Source organism: Electrophorus electricus, chromosome 8 (assembly GCF_041902795.1).
Source record: "Electrophorus electricus isolate QZ-2024a chromosome 8, ASM4190279v1, whole genome shotgun sequence".
NCBI lineage: Eukaryota > Metazoa > Chordata > Actinopteri > Gymnotiformes > Gymnotidae > Electrophorus > Electrophorus electricus.
In genome coordinates this window covers 4,046,785-4,071,500 of record NC_137504.1, presented here as the reverse complement: position 1 = coordinate 4,071,500, position 24,716 = coordinate 4,046,785, and the positions used below count along the sequence as shown (strand labels likewise).

Genomic DNA, 24,716 nt, shown 5'->3' with positions numbered 1-24,716 from the left:
TAAGCACTGCTCACACTAAACGCCTGTGGAAGAGTTACAGCCAAAAAGTGACTTTAGATACCAATGACCAGAGTGCGTTTCCTCTTATCCAGAGGGTGGCCAGAGGAACCAACAGAATACATGCCAAAAATTGTCCTTTAAAGTTTCTGTGGATAACATGCACATAAAACAACTTACAAATTAGTGTACCGTCTTCTGTGTGTCTTTCACTTTACGGACGACAAAAGAAAAAGGTGACCCTGTTGTCCGCCACATGAATCCAGCATGTCTGACAGAAGAGTGTGAATGAAGGCATTAGGCAGTGCGTGGCCGGGAACCAGAGACCCTCTCTGTGCACAGCTCCGTCAAGAGGCTCGATGGAGAATAGGAACCTTCCAATATACACACACGTACATATACACACACACCTCCACACCCCCCCCGTGCACCCTTTCCTTCTCTACCCAACACCCACACCAGCCTGCACCAATTTGGCTGCTCCAAACTGGTATTGCCATGGCAACCAATGGAGTGAATAATGCCAGATTGTTTTATGCAAACAAGGAAGCCAAGAGATCAGAATGGACTCTGTGTGTGTGTGTGTGTGTGTGTGAGTGACTGTGTGTGAGAGTGACTGTGTGTGTGTGTGTGTGAGAGTGACTGTGTGTGTGTGTGTGAGAGTGACTGTGTGTGTGTGTGTGTGAGTGACTGTGTGTGTGTGTGTGAGAGTGACTGTGTGTGTGTGTGTGTGAGTGAGTGACTGTGTGTGTGTGTGTGTGAGTGTCTGTGTGTGTGAGTGACTGTGTGTGTGAGTGACTGTGTGTGTGAGTGACTGTGTGTGTGAGTGACTGTGTGTGTGTGTGTGCGCGAGTGTGTGTGCGCGAGTGTGTGTGTGTGTGTCTGTCTGTGTGTGTGTGTGTCTGTCTGTCTGTCTGTCTTTCTTGAGGATGGTTTGTGTGTACAAAGTACGTCCAGGGAGAAAAAGGTGAGGGATGACACTTACTCCGCCAGCTCCTCCAGGCTTCGGTAGACGTCATCTTCATTGAGAGCTGTGTCCTCTGATGGAAAAGGCCTGGACAGAGCGAGAGAGAGAGCGAGCGGTAATATTAGCCCTCACACACAGGCAGAAGGCGAGCACATCCATCAGTCAGTGTGCCAGCCTCACTCCACCCCATCCATAATTCAGCAGGTTGCTTTATTTATGAGTCCCCCATCTCCCTTATGATTGACACCTGCAACAATGAGACAGATGTTTCAAAGACATTTATCTGATTCTGAACAGAATTCCACACACACAGAAAGGACTGCGGCAGGAGCGAATGACACGACCTCCTCCGACAGAGGCTCGGAGACATGTGCCCAGGCCTCCTTTCAGAGGGCACGGGTCAAAAGCACCGTTCTCCAGAAGTTCCTCCCACACAGAAAATAACGATAGTGCTCACTAATACTCATATGTGTACTGGAATGCAGCATTTGATCTAGTCAAGGTGTGGTTTGCCTCAGGCCCTGTCCTCCTGAGAGGTCATCAGGTCTCTCCCTCTCTCTCCCTCTCTCCCTCTCTCTCTCTCTCTCTCTCTCTCTCTCTCTCTCTCTCCGAGCACGAGCCGAACACCAGCTTGGAATTAAAGGGCACAAGATGCAAGCTGTGCGAGTGTCACATCAGTGTGCTCAGCAATGGAGTGTATGTAATGCACTGTAGGCGAGCATGCATACAGTGCAGTGCGTGGGTGTGTGTGTGTGTGTGTGTGTGTGTGTGTGTGTGTGTGTGTGTGTGTGTGTAAAGCCTGCCGTGCTGTGCTATGGAGGTCTGTGCAGAGCGCTACCCTCCACTGAATAAGCAGAGCCTGCCAACGTTAAACTCTTTCTTTCCAGGAAACTACGCATTGCGCTGACAGACACCCATCACCTCAGCTTTAACTACACAATCCTTGTCTGTGGGAGTGCTGCCGTAGGGAGGAAGGAAGACAAGACAGGAGAGTGAAGGAGCAGCCTTCTTGAAACTCCACCTACCCTCCACCTGAACACACCATCAAAGCAGAGCTGCATCAGTGGCTACTGACAGAGGCATGTGCATGCATCAGAAACACATGTAAACATGCTAGCATGCAATGTAATTCCCTGTGTACACACACACACACACACACACACACACACACACACACACACACACACACACACACGCTGACCCTCCCCCTAGAGGGAAGGAATGCGTCCAGAGAGGTGGGCTTTCAGCACCAGTCACACTGTCACACAGGCAGGAAGACTGAAAACACACGTTGATGGAGCAGCTATAGTGCGTGTCTGTGTAGGAACGGGTGTGTGTGTGTGTTTGCGGGTGCGCGTGCACGCATGTGCGTGTGAACCCCCAGGGTATATTTCTGGCTATACTTTTTTCATGCAACAAGGCAAACACACACACACACACACACACAAAGTGGTGCACATCCGCATTCACTTCTGACTACAGACCACATTTTCTAATCAAACGTATTATTATCATTCTGAGTACACCTATTACGTTGAATAATACGACCTCCAAATTGGTTTATAATTACCGTTGCAGTGCATGAATAAATAACTGAAGGAGAGCGTTGTCACTCAAACCGAATCATCTTCATACCAAACTGCACAAAAACGGACTTCGCTTTTGGTCAAAGGCGACCCGGTGACCCAAAGCGCGGAAGCTGCAGGGTAAACAGGTATGGAGACTCCATGTAGGCGAACGCGCTCGCCTCCATTTCATAACGATATTCATAAGACAAATGGGCAAATTTGAAAGCAGCTGTAGACCACATGCTGCATCACACGCACAGTCCTGACGCCCTCCGCTGTGCAGAAACTACTGAGCTCCACTTCTGAACTCATCCGTATTCCATTCGGTCTGAGACGGTTATAAAGGGGGCAGCCCTAACGACCGGCCAAAGCCCCCCGTGCCTGCTGAAGGGTTACCAGGTTACAGGAGGAATAGATTTCTTATGCCTCTGTAATTAAGCGAGCGAGACATTCACGGTGCAGGTTTGACTCCAGTCACCTTCAGCGCCACAGACACATTGGGGGTGAGTGGGACGTGATTGGTTCCGAGCGAGACGGCCGCGGAGAGAGGCGGTGTCCGTCCAAGTGTTCGGCGGAGAGTCCTCAACCTCTCCTGCCTCTCTGTTCCACGAGACGCCCTCCTGAGATAGGAGGAAAGGATCCGTTCTCTCGCACACTCCACGCCTAATGAGAAAAGCCGTGAACAAAGGGGTCCACCTCAGAGAAGGTTAGGTGCTGCCAAAACGTGTTTATTCGTTTTTAGAGAGCACGCAGAGCGCATTTGGTGCCGCTTCCATCAGTCAATGTCATCTTCCACAGCGATCTGCCGCTCTGCCCAAAACAGCCACCCACCATCTGTTCTCACACACACACACACACACACACACACACACCTGGGCATGCTGTCATGCACCCCCACAGCAAGCCCCACTGATAACATACACTCACACAGGCAACAAGACTCAAAACACAAAACACACAACACACACACACCCACGCCCACACACACGCTGAGCTGTCTCCTGAATTTAACATTGCTTACACTGATGATTTTGATACCATTGGAGATCGGCGTGACAGCTCGAAATGCATCATACTCATGGAAGGTATAATTAGACTTGGTAGGCACATCAGTCTCAGTCCAGTTCCATTCATGTCCAACCTTAAAACCATCCCTGTGTTTTATCTCCTGGAAACAGATATTTGCCGTGTTCAGACGGCACCATTCCGGAAGAGCTCAGAATAATTGAAAGACTTTGGGGATGGACTTCATAATTGCACATTGGAGTGAACATAAGCTGCCTTGAAAACACAGACGTGCACACACACACAAACAAACAAACAAATAAATGCACACACACACACACACACACACACAGAAAGAGATTCAATTCAGGAAGATTAAAATGGCATCTTTGGCTGAGCGTCCCCACGAGTGGGGAAGCGTCCTCTTTCCACACTGATGAATTCAGTGGCTTGTGTGCTGTGAGTAGAGAGCAGAGAGCATATTTGATTAATTCATGATGTGGTCTTTTTTTGACCTGTTTGTGGTGCACAATACGTGCAATTAGCAATTAGTATCAGCAGAGTTAAAGCGCCGAGGTCAGGAGCGAGTAATAAATCTGTATAATGAGCGGCAGGCTACGCAAAAGTCACCTCCTTTCAGATCTCTCTACACTCCTCGTTCCTCTTATCTCATCCGTCTCTCTCTCTCTCTCTCTCTCTCACTGTTCTCACCGTCTCACACTTCTTGCTTGTCCAACACTCAGGGCATTTCTTCCTGAGATTCCTCCATCAGACTCTCAGCAAAGGTGTGAAAATATTGACTTTTTTTAAAAAGCTGTCAGACAGTAATCTGCTGAAACACAGGAGCTTATCAGAGAGGGAACCGAGCAGGAGTAGAGGAGAGGTAGATGAGGCTGAGGCTGACCCCAGGAGGAGAGGAGAGGTAGATGAGGCTGAGGCTGACCCCAGGAGGAGAGGAGAGGTAGATGAGGCTGAGGCTGACCCCAGGCAGAGAGGTAGAGGTGGCTGAGGCTGACCCCAGGAGGAGAGGAGAGGTAGATGAGGCTGAGGCTGACCCCAGGCAGAGAGGTAGATGAGGCTGAGGCTGACCCCAGGCAGAGAGGTAGAGGTGGCTGAGGCTGACCCCAGGAGGAGAGGAGAGGTAGATGAGGCTGAGGCTGACCCCAGGAGGAGAGGAGAGGTAGATGAGGCTGAGGCTGACCCCAGGCAGAGAGGTAGAGGTGGCTGAGGCTGACCCCAGGAGGAGAGGAGAGGTAGATGAGGCTGAGGCTGACCCCAGGCAGAGAGGTAGAGGTGGCTGAGGCTGACCCCAGGAGGAGAGGAGAGGTAGATGAGGCTGAGGCTGACCCCAGGCAGAGAGGTAGAGGTGGCTGAGGCTGACCCCAGGAGGAGAGGAGAGGTAGATGAGGCTGAGGCTGACCCCAGGCAGAGAGATAGAGGTGGCTGAGGCTGACCCCAGGAGGAGAGGAGAGGTAGATGAGGCTGAGGCTGACCCCAGGCAGAGAGGTAGAGGTGGCTGAGGCTGACCCCAGGAGGAGAGGAGAGGTAGATGAGGCTGAGGCTGACCCCAGGCAGAGAGGTAGAGGTGGCTGAGGCTGATCCCAGGAGGAGAGGAGGGGTAGATGAGGCTGACTCCAAGAGGAGAGGTAGAGGTGGCTGAGGCTCACTCCAGGAGGGGTAGATGAGGCTGACTCCAGGAGGGGTAGATGAGGCTGACTCCAGGAGGACAGCAGGGGTAGAGGCAGTCTGGCTGTATTCTTGGTTAATAAGCAGCTGTGGCTGAGAAGCAAACCGGATTCTGCACATCACGCTGACGCCATTAAGGAGCAGCTCCAGCACTTTGTTAACAACTGAAGCAGGAGCACAGAAGTGGCCTCAAATCAGGAAGAGGCCAGAAACAACCATGGTTTCCAAAATGTTTAAGACACTAATACTTTGGGAATGACAAATGACCTGCAAACGAGGCACGCTAACTTCACTTGAGACCTCATTGGAATTAAAGAAGACAAAAAAGAGGATAAAAGGAAAGAGGATAAACGAGAGCGGAGCCTGGGGTATCCGGGGTATCTGCCACAGGCTGGATAAATGAGAGAGGAGTCTGGGGTATCTGCTCCATCACAGCTGAGCACCGATCCCGTCTTCCACTGGCTCTCGGAGATAAAGCCCTTTTAGACTGCCACGTCCATCACAGCCCAAATCTATAGCACTTGGGACAGCAGAGTGAACCTCCATCAGATCTCTTCAGGGAAGGCAGTGTGTTAGCAGTGAGGGCTATCTGACGCCCCGAGGCCTGACCAAGATCACCGAAGAGCACCGATTTCTCCAGGACATGGTGCTTTCTGTCTGATCTCTACTCAGGCTGTGGGGTCTATGACGCAAACATCTGACAGACCCCCAGAATGGCAGGGCTGGTGCTTTGCTGTTGACATTTAACAAACACACTTATGGGCAACTCTAAGCTGATTCACGTGCAGAAGTCTTTTTTTTTTTTCTTAATGGATGAAATGGTCCATAAACTTATGCATGTGTGTTTGTGTGCATGCATAACAAATGAAAGGCATGAGTGCGTGCAGCTATACAGGCTTGGCATGCAAATCCAGAGAAGGCACTAAGCAGACATTATGAGTGTAGAAGTGTGAGCATGCAGCACTCTGAGTGTAATACACGAGTGTAATGTCTCAGTGTAGCGAGACACAGCAAGGGAGAGTGAGCGCAGATGGAGAAACACACAGAAGAGAGGAGGACAGAAAATGAGGGATTTTTTTCATCTTCTGGGGGGATTTTCTCTGCTCACATTAGAATTTTAAAATCAATACCAAAACAGTGCAAGGATTTTAATTAATTTGTAACATGCTCCTCTTCTGCTTCTGATGTGATGTAACTCTATACACACACATTAACACAATGACACCTGTGTTATATGAAACAAGTAAGTCACAAACACACGAACACAAATGAACTGATTCTTCTCTCTCCCCCATTTAACTTAATACAATACAATTTAAATGTACGCATGGCCGTATAATTCCATGAGACACAGTGTTCATAACTGCAGCAGGTTCCCCTGCAGTGGGTGTGCCCTCAAACAACTGACACAGTTTTTATATAAAACAATCTAAAAGAGATGATACACTGTGGCCTGCCTCAAAGTAACCTACTTTAATCGAGAAAGCTATTTTTGTTCCACTCAGCGATGTGAGCTCTGTGAACAGGAAAGCCCAGAGGAAGAGGCTTTTCAGGGTTGAAGAGATGCATACCACGCAGGCCACAGTAAACTGTTACACGAGCCGTCATCAAAGGCCTGGTCAGTGTTATAGCGAGGCCCCCCCCCTCCGGCGGAATCAATGGACTTAACAATTAACAAGCCTGCAAACTAATGATGCAGCAGCTCTAACTTAACGACTGCAGACTATTGACACGAGTGTATTTAAGGGTCGTTTGGATGAGGCCTTAACAATCTACCACGTGCGCGCCGTCAAAAAAAACGTACGGCAGGAGGAATTTAATCGGCTCGGATTACCGCACTGCTTCGCTCCCCTCGCCCTCTGCGCATGGGTCATGTGCATGTCTGAGCAAAGTGGTGACCTTTGAACCCTGCTATGGGGTGGAATTAGAAATGCATCCTCTTGCATTAATACCGATTTATGGAGTCTCTACACTATGCTTCATAAGTTAGGGCAACAAAATTAAAAAATAAATAAATAAATTTTATTTGATTATATATATATATATATATATATATATATATATATATATATATATATATATATATATATATATATATATATATATATATTTACACACACACACACAATAATGTCTTAGAACTAGTGTGACTCACAGCTTACTCAATGGGATGCAGCAGAATGGAGAAAGAGACTCCCATCAGGAAAACTTTGGAAGTACACAGGATCTTTCAGAGCCCCAAATAAACCCGGAGGGTCAGGCCAGGCCACAGGCTCCGACCCAGCGGAAGGCGCTGAAGCAGCATGCCCAGAAAAGCGTGGGGCCCCTGAGACACGCCTCTCCGAGGGAGGACACAAAGCGGCCTTTCTCCGGCCTCCCGGGCCGAGCGGGAAATGACAAGGGTTCCCTGAATCAAAGAGTGCTCCCGGAGCTCTTAAAAGTACAGGCAGGGGTAGTGGGTAGTGCAGACACTGGGTAGTGCAGATTTGACTTACATTAGTCACAGACACAGTGTTCCCAGCATTCCCTAGCAGGCCCCTTCCATGCCTTTCCTGTTATTACATCAGGACGAGATTCACAGGCCGCGCAGTCCAGCTGGACTTGCGCTCCTGCAAAAACCACCAAATATGACCCACGCTTCTACTTCCCCAGCCCGGCACCCAGATGGGGTCCTGGTTGCCGGTAAACAAACAAGCAGTATTTTGGCCGCCCCTCTGCTGCTCCGGGTCTGCTGGGAATGGACGGTGACTCAGGCATGTTTTGTGCAACTGGGCACTCCCCTGCGACTGAGGTCTTAATGGGCTGCTCCATCAGTTCATTACCCTACTGGATGAAAGCATTTAGGTTTATGTATGGAGCCAAGGTGGTGCATCCAGTGTGGGGTGAGTCCAGCCTGGGGGAGGAAAGAGTCCTCAGGGGCTTATAAAGCCTCGCAGCCACGACAAAGCCCGTGCACAGCTCGGACCCGCGTGCTGCTGCCGGAGACGGACGACTTCTGGAGAACGGTTCTGGGAGGAGCCCGCGTAAAAGGGGCAGCGGAGTTTGGAGATGGGTTATGAGCATGCCACGCGAGGCCAAGCCTGGGGCACCACGGGAGGCGGAGGATTACCTGATGCCTTTGATCTGGACGATGCTGTGGTGAGAGATTCTGGAGAGGGCGGAGATCACCTGCAGAAAGGGAGAAGACGTGGGTTAGTTGCACGGCCTTCACACGGCATGCGGCGCCGGACACGGAGGATAGCGGGCATCCCAGCGGGCAGCGCAAGGCTCGGCCGCGGAGGACAGCGGTCCGGTCATGGGCAAGATGGGAAGCCACGCGTGCCAAATCAGCTAGCACAGACTGGGAAGTGAGCAGCTCCCAGCTCCGCTGCTTGGTGGGTAAGGGGGAAACACATGCAGTATTTAAACTAATTTAATGTCAGCCATGAGTCACATGCGAGTGGGCTTATTGGTGGATGTTGTGGGGGCTTCCAGATGATGTGCTAGAGGGTCCTGGGAGCCTAATGTAGGATCGCACGCATGCACACACACACCCACACACACACACACACACACACCCACACACACCCACCCACACACAAATTACAAACATGTAACGCTGGAGATACTTTTGTCGTGCCTCATTTCATACTTATAGGCGTGTTTTAATGGAGACGCCAGCTGTCAAAGGCTACGTGTGCGCGCGCGCGGGCGGGTTTGTGTGCGTGTTGTGTTTACACACCGGAGCTCCCCAGATCGCTAAACAGGTGTGTGCCGTTTCTGCATGGCTACGTACACACGCTTAGTGCTTCTCCTGCCATGAAGGTCAGTCCACAAATGGTGAGTAACAGGGGCGATCTGGAGTGTCTCTCCGAGCGCAGACGCCTTAAGCTTTGCGCCCGGCTTACAGACATGCGGTGTACTCTATTCAGGATGTTCAAGATAAGAGCTTGGTATCAAAGATGCAGTACATGTCCCCAACACCTGGACCTTGTGCGGTTTGCCCGAATGTCTGTTGAACGAAAAGAAAGAAGGAAGGAATGAAAAAGCTCCATACAGATCAGACGCACTCGACTCTACCCTCTACAGTGACGTGGCCCGTGCCTTGGGCCACGCCCCCTCGGCCCGGGAGGGGAGGAGCCTGCAGGATCAATAACGCCGCATTCCTCTGTGCTACTGCACTTCTCTCCGTCACGCGGCTGTTTGTCAGCCTGCTGTCTCGCCTCCCTGTGCGCCACCGGCTAACGGGCATAAATATTAATGAAGCCTCATATAGTGACACCGAGTGCACCCGTCTGAGTAATAAACCAGAGTCATGCACCCTTTCTTTCTCTCCATCTCTACCGCACCTCCGTGTGCTCATACCTCTTTCTCCCATTCAATCACTCTCATCCCTCGCTCCTGCTCCGCGCTTTATCAGTCATCCCTTGGGTCACGTCAAATCCCCCCCCCCCCCCAACTATTGATTATGCGCTCATTCGACCAGGCAAAGCCGGAAGAGGGCACGCGGCCTCTGCCGCCTCGTGCAAACGCCCCGTCAAACTCGATGAGAGACCCAGAGGAAACGAGGAGTGCGCGGGAGCAAGAGAGAAGCGTCCAGAGGAGGGAGGAGGATGGCGAGGATGAGGAGCAGAGCGGGTGTGGCACGGACTATAATGTCAAGGGCTACGGGCAGAGTACATGACGACACACGGGGAACAGGGACATAAAAGAGGAGAGGCAAGGAGGATGATAAATAAAATACCTTCTTTATGGGGGACACACATGTGCACAGAGCACAGAACGCTGCACCACCGTGGCTGCAGGCGACATGGGCGCCATGCCAAATATTCATTACGACACCTTAATTACCCAGATATACAGCCGGCAATAACTCACCGTATGATAAAACCGTACGACGCGCCACTAAGCTGAGCACTGCAGCCTGTACAATACAGTGCACGCTACAACATTTAATTACATACCATGACGCTGACAAATTAAACTCGATCAAAGAGCCGTGGTGAAAAGTGGAGCGCGTGCTGGAAGAACCATGCTCACGCGCTCCAAATGAACGTCTGAGCCAGGAAGACCCGACGCACAAAGGATGAGAGTGTTGGGGGCGTTGGGGTGAACGCTGGGACAGATGGCAATATGAAGTGCAAAGCTCCTACAAAATTACCTACCAGACTTCTAAAATTAAATAAATATTAAAAAAAAAAATAATAATTTAATTGAATGAAGCATCTTGCAGTGAGACAAACACTGAGACAGGTTAGGTGAGCTGACTGGAGAGGTTTTAAATGCATTTAATTGCCTTGATTCTATGCAGTATGGGAGGTTGTCGGTTATGCTGAAATGCCTGGCCCATCGACACTGGCAACTTCAGCTAAACCTTCTCCAAAGAGCCGCAGGTGCATTGGATTATCAGACGTCCCTGGTGTGGACACACCTGAAACAAGTGTGGTCACATCAGAGACAACGGATTAAGTTCTGACACACCAGAGAGCAAACCAGAGATACAGCAGACACACCAGAGACACCACAGCATGTCCACAGGTGTTTCTGCCCCCCCCACAAAAGCCCAGTTCAGTCCCTCGGTACAGGACAACACAGGATATATGCTTGAGGGACCAGGTGGTATAGGCAGACTCCATTACTATTCTGAGGTCCTGTGAGCATAACTAACTCACAGAATGATATTACATGGCCTTCACAGTGATCAGAGGAGAGATGTGTGATCTTTCTCCCAGTCTCTCTGCTACCCTGTCAGAGAAGTGACGAGCCCTGCGCTGTCAAACCTCTTCAAAGCTGTCGACCACATTTAGGGAAGAAAACATGTAAAGAAGCCAGACCTGAAGCTGAATTCAGGACACGTGTCCTGAGATCCACACAGCTCTCCCTGAACGTGCGGCAACGTTTTCTAAAAATGGACCCAAAGACAACGTCTTTGGCCATGGTTCTTAATAATTATGTAATTGTTTTAAAGGAATTCATAAATGCTACTATTACTAATTATTAAAGAAAATCATAGTTGACTTCAGCAAACAGTGTAGACCCTGACCTGCTTTACATCAATGGGAACAGTGTAGAAAGAGTCCCTGCCTTCAGGTTTCCGGGCACGCACATCCCGGAAGTTCTCTCCTGGACAGTCAACGCCACCAAAATGGTCAACAAGACTTAGGGGACTCGTCAGGATGCCGACGTCCTGCATCTGGATGTGGGGAGCCCACTCCTCGGCAGCGGACAGGAGAGCTCTTCAGAGGGTCATGGACACTGCCCAGCTCACTGGCTGTTCACTGCCCACCTCGGACGACCTTTCCGGCTCTCACTGCCCCGTCAAAGCAGCTAGCAACCTCAAAGTCCCTCCACACCCAGGACATCATCCATTTGATCCGCTGCCCTCTGGGAGAGGTTTCAGGTCCATCACGGACAAACAGATTTAAGAAACAACTTCTACCCAAGAGACATATGCGAGCAGAACACTAGTGAACACCAGCAGTGACTGACTGAGTCCTGGGTCACTCACACACCCAGCACACACACCTTTCGACCACTGCTCCTTACTCATACACTCATACACTCCTGTCACTCTGTCGCTGCTATATATACATACAGATTTTTATTTTTTCATACAACAGAGTCCTATTTATTACCACTATTACAAGTAATTAATAACACTGCCTCAACACTCGGGCATATGTGCAATTTTTCAGTGGTGTATTTCTATTTCTATTGCACTCAGCTGCAACACATTCTATATATTTTCATATTTTGTATCGTTTTTTTTTTCCCATTTCTATTGCTGTTTACTCAGATTGTACAGAAATTGAGTGGCAATCCCAATGATGTTCGCATATAGCAAATCACAATAAAGGAATCGAGCCTATTATGAGGATCTGCCCAGTGAGACTGAAATGCTCAGAAATACTCGCCTCTGTTCAGTCTCCTCGTCGCCTTTCTTAATAAGTCATGTGTGACTGTGAATTTCTTCCACGCATAAGCCCAGTCCTCCTTAGTGTGCACAGCTGTCATTAACATGCAAGAATGTAAACATTTCTCTACATTTAATATGCGCTCCACCCGCTGCCATCTAGACTGTTGAATAAATAATATGATGGCATTTATTCATGCACATATAATAACTACATAGTAAACAGATGATTAGATAAGGATTAAGCAGCTTTTTATTAGGGTGTGTTCTTGAAAAGGGAAAGACAGCGGGATGTCCTGGCACTGGCTGGTGCCCGGGAGATGCACTACTCTCTCTCTCTCTCTCTCTCTCTCTCTCTCTCTCTCTCCCAAACCAAACAGGAGATCCTCCCAGTGGTAGGGACAGGCTGGGTCTCTCCACAAGCACTGCTCCCTCGCCAGTGGACGAACATGCCTCGAAATCCTGCAACAATGGGCCAATGAGATGCGGAGGTGCTCGCAGGGGTCGCGCCGCACGCCCTCCTGGCTAAGAGGGTTGCGTCTGGAGAGATGTTAGAGGGTGGAGGCACGCACGCTGCCAACGACTTCAGCTTAAATACACGGATCAAAAGGTGTGTGCTGCGCGTAAGAGTCCCCACAGAATGCCTCTCTCCGTCAGCCGTGCATAAGCAAATAAAAACATAACATGAGAGACAGAGTGAGAAAGAAGGAAAGATAGCAATTTTAACAGCTGCGTGTGTAACAAGCAGCTTAGACAGACAATGAGGAATATTACACCACTGTATTTACACAAAGCAAAACAGGAAGTGCTCACATACTAGGGAGGAGTGGGGGAGGGGGGTGACAGTGGGGTTTTTTTTTCTCTCCCTGCGTATTTCAGTGTCTCTGTGTATGTCTCTCTGTTTCTCTTTCTGCCTGCTTGCCTGCCTGTCTCTCTCTCTCTCTCTTTAACACTGAAATGCTGTTCTCCATCTCTCTGGACGTAAAGGGTCTCTGTGTCTCAGGGTGAGAGTTCAGACAGAGGTCGACAACAAGATTACACAATGCTATTTTCTGAGAGGGATAACAGCAGGACAAGCGGAAGGCCAGTCTGTCCGGCCATCTCCCGGTTCCTCCTGCTCCAGCCTGGAGGGCAAACGAAGATGGCAGATTTCCTTTGGACAAATAGCCCTTGCACACCCACGAACCAAGGGCCATGGCTGTCCCGGAAGAGTGACACGTCACATGATGGACAGGATGTGTGTGTGTGTGTGTGTGTGTGTGTGTGTGTGTGTGTGTGTGTGTGTGTGTGTGAGAGAGACAGACAGACAGACAGACAGAGTGAGAGAGCAAGCGCGAGAGAGAGAGAGAGAGAGAGAGAGAGAGAGAGAGAGAGAGAGAACGAGCGCGAGCAAGCGAAAGAGTAACCTATACTGCATAATGCAGACATGTGGGCATTAAATATGTGACTGACAGGCAGCAATATCACGCATGGAACACATTTCTGACAAAAATTCTACAAGCACACAAACGAAGGGAAAAAAACCCCCAGCTGAATAAATACAGCTCATAGCGCGTGGCATTCAAATATGCACACCCAGACAAAAGCGTCTGCACAAATGAGGGCAAACGGTGCACTGGACAGTCATTACACCAGCCTCTATCAGATGAAAGGCTTGTATGGTCCTTAAGAACAATGGAAGTGGGGGAAATGGGTGTTTTTGTAGGCCGCAGGCCACTATGAAAGGGTTCGCTTGATCCCACCTGATCCTGCCAGCACAGCGAGCCTCTGCTGACACTGAACTTCACGTTGTTAAGACAGCCGTGCACATGCCTCCCTCCAAGCTGCAACATCGTGCAACGAAATGTTTTTACGCGCCCGTCACAAGCTCTGCCCGTCACAGCGATAAGCCGCGGTGCGCGCCGCGCTCAAGGTGGAGAACTACGACCAGCCTTTTCCAGAGAGCGACGCGCGGCGTCGCGAGTGAAAGGCACGGCCGGATCGATGCCGGCCCCTTTTAAATGTCATGGCGAATGTGTCTTTATTTCGGCTGCTTTGCTAAGAGGTCGCGTGACCAGCAGGACGTGGTTGACAGGCGATCGTTGCCCAGAGCAGCACACGCACACGTTTTTAAGCCAGTCCTTGCGGGTGGGGTTGGAAGCGCTTGGACTCTCAAACCATTGTTTTGTCCCCTCGGGCAGCATTTGCTCGCTTGGAAAAGATGTGGGGGATTGCCGATGCTCGTGGGTCCCCAAGCACAGGTGTTCTTGAGACCATCACACCACACCTACAAACTGGGCAATGGATGATTCGTCATCATTGACACTTTTTCAGGTGTTTTATTTTTTTTTATAATCATTTCAAAATTTTAAAGTGCTGATCTCAAACTGTTTACAGTAAAATATATATTTAAGTTTGTATACTGCTCCCGGAACAAATTCATAAGCAATGATTTACTGAACGGTTGTGTTCTGTTGCTGAACCAGTCCTGTATTGTTCACACTCTCAAGAGAACTGGATTGCCCAAAAAAAAAAAAAGAATTCGAGTCTAACCAAAACAAGGTGCCTGGTTTGTTGGTCTCGTGCTGAGCGCAAATGAGAGGTGCGTTTGGCTAGCGTCTCTCCTCGTGCCACAGAGCGCAGTGAGCTGCAGACAACACTCTGGTGCGTTTACGGAGATGCTTCGTATTTGCTAGAGCGGTTGGAGAAAACTGGGCCAGCGAAACCTGTCCTTGGTTGAAACACGCTGCAAGGCAGAAAAGGAGGGAGCCAACCAGAATCCGATTCTCCAACCAGGCCGGGATTAGAGAGACATGGCGAGTTCTCCAACCAGGCCGGGACTATAGAGACAGAGAGAGAGGGGGGTCAGGCAGAGAGAAGGCCAACAGCATAACACAAGCATTTGGTGCATGGCTGTTTGTGTGGGTAAAGGATGACGCTCTTGTTTGGCAAGCAGCAGGGTCGCTAGGAGACCAGAGCAGAGGGAGAGGTGCCCTGACTGTGTGCGCGCAAGAATCCAAAAATTTAAAAGAGATTATGTGACAATGATACAGTATGAACGCCGCCTTCCCTCCATCGCCAGGCAGACTCTGCTTTCTAGTTCCTGCGTCTGAAGACAGCAGGGGGGTGGAGCTTATTTGTTTTAAGAGGCAGCATTCTGACTCGCCCCAGGTGAGTGGTGACTGCTGCTCTCTGACACGCCTCAACACCAGTCCCCCGGTGCGGGTTCACATGTGCGCACGCCGCAGAGACCGGGCAGACCGCGGTGAGACTGGGCTCGGCATGCGAGGACAGCCCCAGCGCTGGACGGGGCGTGGCCCATGAGCCCCTGGCCCTGTGCTGGAGGAGATTAGAGGGAAATGGGTCTGACTGGGGCATTCTTGTGCCTGCCTAATCCCCCGGGGACTCCAGCCTCTGCTCCCCCAACCCGTCAAGGGAAACACGGAGACCAAAGTTTATCCGTCTGAACCAGACACAGATGTAGCAGCTGCCGGTTCTCGCCAACTCAGAATAATTGGATTCTTCTCTCTCACTGGTCCGTCTTGCAGTGCCTGAATGAACCGAAGGAAACTGACTGAAGATAATGACCTGACGTTACATTTAGTAAGTGACGACGAAAAAAGAGAACACGAGAAAGGTAGAGCGAGTGAGTGAGTAAGCATGCCAGCTAGAGAGCTCTTCACTGTAAGAGCACAGTTCACTGTCAGCACAGACTCCATTACAATCCACGACATACTGCCAGCTTGTATTTATCATCAAGTGCTTTGCTGTGGGGACAGTTCACATTAAAATCACCTTTTTTTTTTTTACACCCGGCATCTGTCATATAGATAATAAACATTCATAACATCGCGTCTTTGGGAGCGGTTTCAACATTACATCAGTGTCCCTGCAAAGAACGCATTAAACATATTGGCCCTATTTAAAAGCAGTTGGTGTTAATACATGTAAAATGTCACATGCACCATGAAATACATTAGACCAGGCGCGTGAGTGGCTATGTCCTAGGATTTACAAATGGGTGCGAGTGTGTGTGCGCGCGCGAGAGAGAGAAGATAAATGCAATAAATTCTCTCACTCTGTCTTTATTTGCTCATGTCCTCCATCTCTCTGCCGTATATATATTCTGTGCGTGTGTGTGCGTATATGTGTGCGTGTGTGTGTGTATATGTGCGTACACTGTAGGCCAGATTAAGGCCTGCAGGGGGTCTCAATGGTGACTATTAAAGTGACAACAGGACAAAGCACTTCCATTAGGCTCTTTGGCCCTACCCCACTGCACCATGTCGCCATGACGACCACACAGCTGACAGACACCTGAGGGCAGTGTCACGAGACACAACAGGACCAAACAACCAATGGGACAACACCAGAGAGAGACCATGAAGAGAGGGCATGGCTCACAAAGGCCAAATATTCAGTCGTGTGTGATGAGTGACGTATGTATGATTAACATATTAATGTACTGGCTAATTCAATTGCAGTGATAATATTTGCTCCCGTCAGTACTTTCTAAACAAAATAGCTGTTCCATTTACAGAAGACCTGCAATAAAAAGTGTGGGACAACTCATCTCACATCAGTCAGATCCCTAAAAGAAACACAAAAACATGACAAAGAGCAAAGACCTCAATAATAGTCACAAATACAGCAATGGGACCAGTGGAGACATAGAAGGAAAGAGAAAATGGGAGAATGGAGGAGAAAGAAAGAGGGAGAGAGAGAGTGAGAAAGAGAGAGGGAGTGAGAAAGAGAGAGGGAGAGAGTGAGTGAATGAGAAAGAGAGGGAGAGAGAGAGGGAGTGAGAGAGGGAGAGAGAGAGAGAGAGAGTGAGAAAGAGAGGGAGAGTGAGAAAGAGAGGGAGAGAGAGAGAGTGAGTGAGAGATGCCTATAAAATCCAGACCCCAACGTCACACTCCAGCCTGTCTCTCCTTTAGGCCAAGCACACGCACATAAAACACCAAGTTACAGATGCAGACCTTCACCTTTAATCTCCAAGACTACAATTCAAGACTAAAGATACTGACCAGGCTCAACACTGACAGGACTCAATACTCATGATACTTACACACACACACAAAATGTATTTGTTAGCATTACTGGACAGGTGAGATTTCAGTAGAAAGGTTTCTGAGCACCAGAGGCTTGTAAGAGAAACTGAGGAACAAAGTGTGTGTGTATATGCGTCTGTGTACGTGCACGCGCACTAAAAGGAGCTGTGGGAAAGTAAAGCGTGACATTCAAAATCATTTTATAATCCCCCCCAACAATCCCTATGCTCTGGTTATGAGCAGCATTAAAGAATTGGAGAGAGAGCGAGAGAGAGAGAGAGAGAGAGAGAGAGAGAGAGACAGACACCTGTAGTGGCTTCCCTATGCATGCAGTAAAGAAATACACTGTCACATGATGTTGTTAGATATTAGTTTTGCAGCAGATAACCTTTCAAGATGGGCAGACATCATGTGATGTTATGACAGAGTAGATACACACACACACACACACACACACACACACACACGCACGGGGGGGATTGCCACCCCTCTTTCTTATTTTCATCTTACTGGTCTGTGCTGGGGAAACTGGTCACACAAAAATATATGACCTGCTGGCATCCAAATGCACCCGGAATAATGCATGCAAACACGGTGGGGGGGGGGGGGGGATCAAAGTTTCTGGACCCGGGCCTTGGTGGTTAATAATTCTCTCTCATGAGGCAGATAATCGAGCCCGTCACTCAAACACGCAGTACAAACAGCAAAACAGTGTCCCCCCATGTCATAATTACCGCTGCCTGGCAAAGTGAGTTCCATATTCAACAGGAGCCTTGTTTTATTGTGGGAAGGCGATATATTCACCCTTACGGCATAAACGTGGACGGATTTCCTTCAGAGAACGCTACTGTAAGCATTACATGATTAATGTACAAATGCCACTTCCATAAACACACACAGGACTGAAAGTAGTTGAAAAATGCAGCTGTCACAGAATGTGCACGCATGCACATGCACAACCATCCACCCCCCACAACTCGCTGGGAGAACTTAGAAGAAAGAGTGTGTTTATGATAGGGGCAGAATTCTATAGTGAGTCCATCATCAGTCTCAGCTCAGGGGCATAAATCACCTACACTCATCTCTGTCACTGTAGTCTGCTGAAGCCTGTCCACCTTTCTCTCTCTCTCACACACACACACACACACACACACACACACACACACACACACACACACACAAAACTGTCCTGGATCTCACTGATGGATGATTCCCCTGGCAGTGAACGTGTCTAGACAGACCATTCCAAGAAACCTGTGCCTAGGCTTTATGTCCAAAAATCACTGTGGAGAAGACGCTACACGGTAGGCCTCTACGTCCATCCACACCTCGGGAGCGGCTCCACCTTTAACGGCGTGCTGCCCCGCCTCTCCCAGGAAAATAACAACAGAGCTCTAATTTCACAACACCCGGCCTGGATTCAGACGACTGCGTCAGAAACAATTATGCAAGTGCCGGCTTACGGAATAACAAAAGCGCTGCCCAAGAATCATGCCGCACTCTTCACGCGCTTTCCACATCGGCTCCGACAAACAGCGTTCCGCCGGGGAAGGCTGAGCATGAAAAAAGTCCGGATTAAAAGTAATTGGCACGCCTAAAGGGAAGGGCCAATCAAACAGCGAGAGGGCGGTGTGCCCGGGGAGGAGGTGCTGTGTTTACTGTGCCACTCCTCCCGTTACCCGGCCAGGCCGAGCACAGCACAATTACCAGCCAGTCCAGGAAAACAGTCTTTCCCAGACTGATGCCGCAGGCCTAAATCCCTTATTCTTCCGTTTCAAGACGGACAAAAATAATGGCTCCCCCCTTACATAAGCCGACCAGGGTGCCAGTCATTGTCAGGGAGAACCTGTTAATCCCAGAAGTAACAGAAAGCTACGCTTCAAAATAAGTGTGTGTATGACTGTGTGTGTGTGTCTAAAAAGGCCCCGACTGACTGCCTGCCTGCCAGGACCGGGAGAGAGCGGGTTCTCATGCGAAGCCCTGATGTGGAGAAGCTTGCGGCTCATGCGTGCACCGTGAGCAAGGCCCGGATGCATGCAGTTACTTCATTATCCACACTTTCAGCCCCCCTGGGACTGCCCTCCTGACACCTCGTCTCTGGGCTCCCGTGCCTCTGCAGAGCTTAATGAGGGGCCAGGCTGATTACACAGCCTGCAGGGATCCTCTATCCCAGCTCATCAAAGGTCCAGGAACATCCAGCATCCAGCCAGAGACTCCCCTCCCACACACACACACGCACACACATACACACGCACGCACATACACCCACACTCACACACACCCACACTCACCCACACAGACACACACCGAGAGCCATTACAGCTGCTGTTTAAAACCGCGATAAATCTTGATCAAAACGTCTAAAGCCGCCACCAGCGCATCCCCTACACAGAGAAAGGTGTGAAAAGGGCTCATGGGGCTGCGGAAACACAGAGCTCAGAGTATGCCTCGCTCCTCACATCCGGAGGACGCCACACGCTAACCTGCGGCCATTCACTGCCCTGGCTGCTGTCTGTTTCCTGCGTCTTCGGCCTAAGAAAATCCATTAAGCTGTCGGTTGCTGAGCGGCAGAATGAGACAGGGCTGACCCGTCCAGCGTTAGTGTCTGACGGTACCTCTCTTTCCAGAGCGGGCAATCATATTAGGAACAGCGTGGGTTGTCCTCTCTCCACGCCCTCCTCCGATCTGACTCTGGGTGTGTAATTCTCTCTCTCGCTCTCTCTGTAGAAGTGCTTTAGACACCACTGCTGCACCACTGAGTGCAACGAGGCCTTAATCAGTTTACTGCAGGAGGACATATCTGCAATGCATGTTCCATAATTCATATTACTCCTCACCTTAAGCTCAGAATATCAGCAGCCCAAACTCAGGAATTATTTACTAATTATAAGGTTTATCAGCAACAACAAAGAAAGCCTACATGAAAGGCATCGATGAGTTACAAAACCTTTTAGAAGTTCTCTGACCTTAAGCAAAGCCTGAGATCTGCTCGCGGACGCAATGACTCAGGTTTAGCTCCAGGCAGCGCGTGCCATTCATATCTGGAGGATTTGCAAAACTCACAACATTCCAATTAAACTACCATCTGCTTGCAGTTTAGTCAAGATAGGCATGTTTCATAGAAATGCCAGGATGCTGTCTTATTTCTTTCTGAGAAAAACACACACAAAGTCCCCCCCCATACAAACAAGCACGCGCACACACATACAAACAATATCCTGTCCCGGGGCTTTAAGCCTGAAGATATGTTGGGGACAGTGGCCTGTCATTTCGCTGGGCCCGTTCCTGCTGATACCAGGCAGCTTGACAGGTGCTTTTAATATCGGTGAGATGTCTCTTTCATCTCAGGACTATGCTGACCTCCATATCAGTCCAAAGGAAACACGGAAACATGGAAACACGGAAACACGGAACCCCCCCCCCCCCCTCACACACACTGCAACTGTCACATCAGTTTATCAGTTTAAATTACTGCTCCATTTTCCCTTTCCAACGGCTTGTCCTCGGCAGACTGCATGTTCACTGCAAAGAAAAACAAAACAGTAAATCTCCAGTAAAGCTGGTAGCGGGGCTCTGTGTCCCCTCCCCTTCTCTCCCAACCTGGTGTGTTCTACTGCTCCCCCCCCCCCCCCCCCAAATACCACACCCACAGAATCACCAACGCTGCACCTCCTAAACCGTTCAGCGTGGGGAGAGGCCGGCGGGGCTGCGCGTCTCACGCCGACCTCTCGGTCAAGGTTCTGCGTTTCTCTGTGAACGTTCCCAGGAACACTGTCATTTCCACAAGCTTCATTCTTGCCGTCGTCTTTCTGCATATCAATTAGAACGGGTGATTGGTGGGCGAGGTGACTCCTAGGCCAATGACATCAGTGATAGGGAGGGTACAGCTCTCGCGCTGCGAGTTGGCATACTCGCGCGGCCGGCAACACCAGCTCTGCCACTCGGCATATGTGCTGCATTTATGCCAGGCTGTCAACACATCGCCATTATTAAGCTCTACTCAAAAAAAATCAGCTCTACCAAACATGAATCTATGAATCTACTCTAGAAGTCTCTAGGGGCTTAAAAGACACACACACACACACACACGCATGCACATGTACAGACAGCATTCATTCAAACAAACAAACAAAAAACACAGAGTTGATGCCAGTATCAGCTATGAGGTTTGAAGTTGTGCAAGGTGAGCAGGGTACTGGCTGGCATTTTCAGCCAGTTGGGATCAGCCTATCAGCTGCCCTTCAGTGCTTACAGCATGAGTGGGTTATGAGCACTGTTTACCATGTGTGCCTATGAACAGTTCCCCTCTTGCATATTTAAAGGGGGGGAGACTGTGTGAATCCTGGCAGCAGCATGCTGCCAAAACATACCCTGCACCCATCCAGCCACTTAGCATGGACCAAAACACAGCTTTAGGACATTCGGAGAAAGAACCGATGACACCAGTGGCCAGTGGAAGCGTCTTCCCACGGATATGGCACACCAGCTGTCTTGAGTCAGGGTGCCGGTCCATAACGCAACAGCCACCTGACGCCTTTAAGCGTGGAGCGTCGATCTGGCCAAGGCAGACGGAGTGGCAGGTGATGTGGGCCAGCATGCTGGGCAACGTGGAGCCCAGGAGCTCAGGGGGGTGGGGGTGAGGCGCCCCCCGGACGCACGTCAGAAGGCGGAGACCGGCAGCCTGACGCAAAGCCATCTGTGTTCGGCCACGACACAGCAGAGGGAGTAGGGAAAAACAAAACAAAACCATGGCTTCTTCTGGCACCGAGGAGCCCTGAGCCTCTGACGACTTGTGCTGCCTGAAAGATTTGGGAGGTGAGAGAGTGATGCTAAACAGCTCTTATCCCATCATCGTTCACAGCTGTCTGTTCTTGACACATATTTCCCCCCTTGTGCCAGGAATCGCTGGAGAACCCAGAGGAGTGCCTTCGTGCTATGCCTCAGCGCGTGCGTTATTTCCAGACTCTGGAGCTCCAGTCTCCCGGCACCACGGAATGGCTCACGAAGAGACGAGAACTCATCTGCACCAGAGAAACACGGAGGAGAAGGGTCTATATTCCGTCATCACCCAACCGACCTCAGTCGACCTTGCTAAGCCAGACATCCGAGCTAGGAGGACCTGAGGCTGGATCCCATCCACCTGGGTCAAAGAGCAAACGCTCTCCAGTGTTCCCAACCCCTCTGCATAGCTGAACGGCCATGTCACGTCACGAGAACATGTTCGCTGGGGTGTCTGGCGTACATGCGATGATTTCCGATATGGACTGTGCGTGTGTTTTCTGCAAACTCTTTCAGGATTAGAAAGCTTTGTCCCAACAGATCCATTCAGTGGCCGTCAGCAATGGTGCCGGACGGAGCCAGCAAAAGAGCGGAGCCACCGGAGGAATTGATTTCCCTTTTGAAACGCGCGTACTTGGTGTAGGTAGCTTTGCATTAGTGGGATGGTGAGGCAATTAGTCTAATATCACTGTGTGTGGGGTGAATGGAGAGAGGGAGAGATGGAGCGAGGGAGCGAGAGAGCGAGAGAGTTCCATTAACTTAATGCATTTCCCTTTCTTTTGTCCCTCCTGGTCCAGTGAATTTGGTTTAACTTCTGACATCTCTCGCTCGCTCTCGCCTCAGTTGTGAGGTAAAGAATGCAGACACAGGGGGACGTTTGGCGCGGGGAACAGGTAAATACTCTTGGCAGAGCAGAAGGTCACTGAACAAAAGGTGTGTTAGACCAGCTCAGCGGAGAGGTAGTGAAACTCTTACTGTTTAAAACTTACGAACGTTGTCACAAGGTTTTTAGTTAGGATTTAGGCAGTGACAGCAACACACAATTATAAACCTCACAGATTTACCCCTTTATATTATTAATGTTAACATTAGCATAAACTAAATGGTTCTAAGAATAAAAGACAGTAAGAAAGAATGGAAGGGAGAGAGAGAGAGAGAGAGAGAGAGAGACAGAGAGAGAGAGAGAGAGAGACAGAGATCACCGCTGTAGGAGGTACCAGATGGGGCTGAACATAAAAGAAATATTAAGAGTTTCCGGATCGCTGACCTATATGCTGGATAAATTACTTTTTCCTTCTTTCTTGTTTTTTTTTCTGGTTAAGAAAAATAAGTCAGCAGCTGCTTGTGTTTCATGCACCTGTGGAAATTGCACCTCTGTATCCAGATCAGGAAAAGACCTCTGGAAGAAATGGGATTCTGTCAAAGCGTGTGGGAGACGGAGCAGGACCCAGGCCGGGACCGCCGCCCTGCCGCAGTGCCGGACACGCGAGAAATGTCAGGTCTCATTTAACCCTACAGCCGGCGGGGGGGGGGCAGTTTAAAAGGGCCAGCACGGGCTGGATGGACGTGCGTGGCTCCACTAACGTACAGGTCAGAGACGATGTTGTGCTCGCGCCATTTAGAGGAGCTTTGAGAATTGTGGGCAATTGTGCGGCTTGAGCGCGCGGCGCAGCCCATGCAGGGACCGGCAGGACACGGCTGTAGAAGGAAGAGCGCCACAAAGCAGCCCAGTCCAAGGCTTTGCTTGGCGTAGAATTTCTCCACTCTTTTGTAACCATGGCTACAGAGGAGCAGGGCGCTGTGCCTCTCCTTTCAATTAGAATTTCATAAAAATCAGCCTGGAGCCCAGAGGGGGAAAGAAAACATTGGACCCACTTCATGGTTTTGCCACAGCTGTCTGTGTGCCATCAGCACCCCTGGCCTGCCCACACACACACACACACACACACACACACACACACACACACACACACACACACACACACACACACACACACACACTCTCTCTCTCTCTCCCCTTCCTGGGGCTGCATTTTACACCACTTCACTTCATTCCCTCTGACATTTCCTTCACACTGCGTCCCATAGCTTCCTTCAGCTCTGCCGTTCTCACGCGGCCGCTTCCCTTGCGGCTCGGAGGTTGACAGTCGCAGGGTCAGACGGGCCGGGCCGGGCCCCCCCACCGCTCCCCATCACTTGCCAGAAGCGCGAGACACCGCAGCTCGGCGGTCTCCCAAACCGCACATAACTCGGTGCGAGGGTCAGCTCAGTCGCGGGACACCTAGGGGCAAGGTTGCGTGCTTTGACCACATGCAACCCTCTCCACACCTCGTCATATCCCGGGGTGAGCGGGACAAATGCAGCTCCTCTCAGTCTGAAGGGGATTATGGGCGATGGGAGAGTTTAATCTCTGCGAGAAACATTGTAGGAATACAATGTTAAAAATTCCCTGCAAAGACGAGATCCGCCACATTTGATTACGCCATTAATCTTTTGCCAAGGGTTTATTCATTCATGAAGCCATTCTCCCTCCTCTGTCTCAGACGCTCCAGCAAATTTATTAATACAGTTTTGCTAAAGAGGAGAGAACCAAACGCCCTTATTAAATGAAGCAATGATGAACTACCCAGAACATGATTATCTGCTCATAGCACCACTGCAATACTTCAGGTTTCAAAATTGCTAACCGTTTATACTCAGCAGAAGATTATGTCTGCCATAAAAAGAAGATGACGGCAGCTCTCTCAGGCAAAGCTGAAATTATTAATTTAATTATTATTATTACTTTTTTA

General features: G+C 49.9%; 1 protein-coding gene across 11 annotated transcripts in view; it reads right to left on the bottom strand.

The window, feature by feature from the left end:
• Positions 1-24,716, bottom strand: part of vav2 (vav 2 guanine nucleotide exchange factor) — a 112,735-nt gene that overhangs the window by 28,949 nt on the left and 59,070 nt on the right. For all 11 annotated transcript variants that reach the window (XM_027004191.3, XM_027004192.3, XM_027004195.3 and 8 more), the window contains exons 3-4: positions 8,333-8,391; positions 983-1,051 (exon numbers count right to left, since the gene is read on the bottom strand). In XM_027004191.3, coding sequence (XP_026859992.2) covers positions 983-1,051; positions 8,333-8,391 — 128 coding nt within the window. The remainder of the gene's footprint in view (positions 1-982; positions 1,052-8,332; positions 8,392-24,716) is intronic.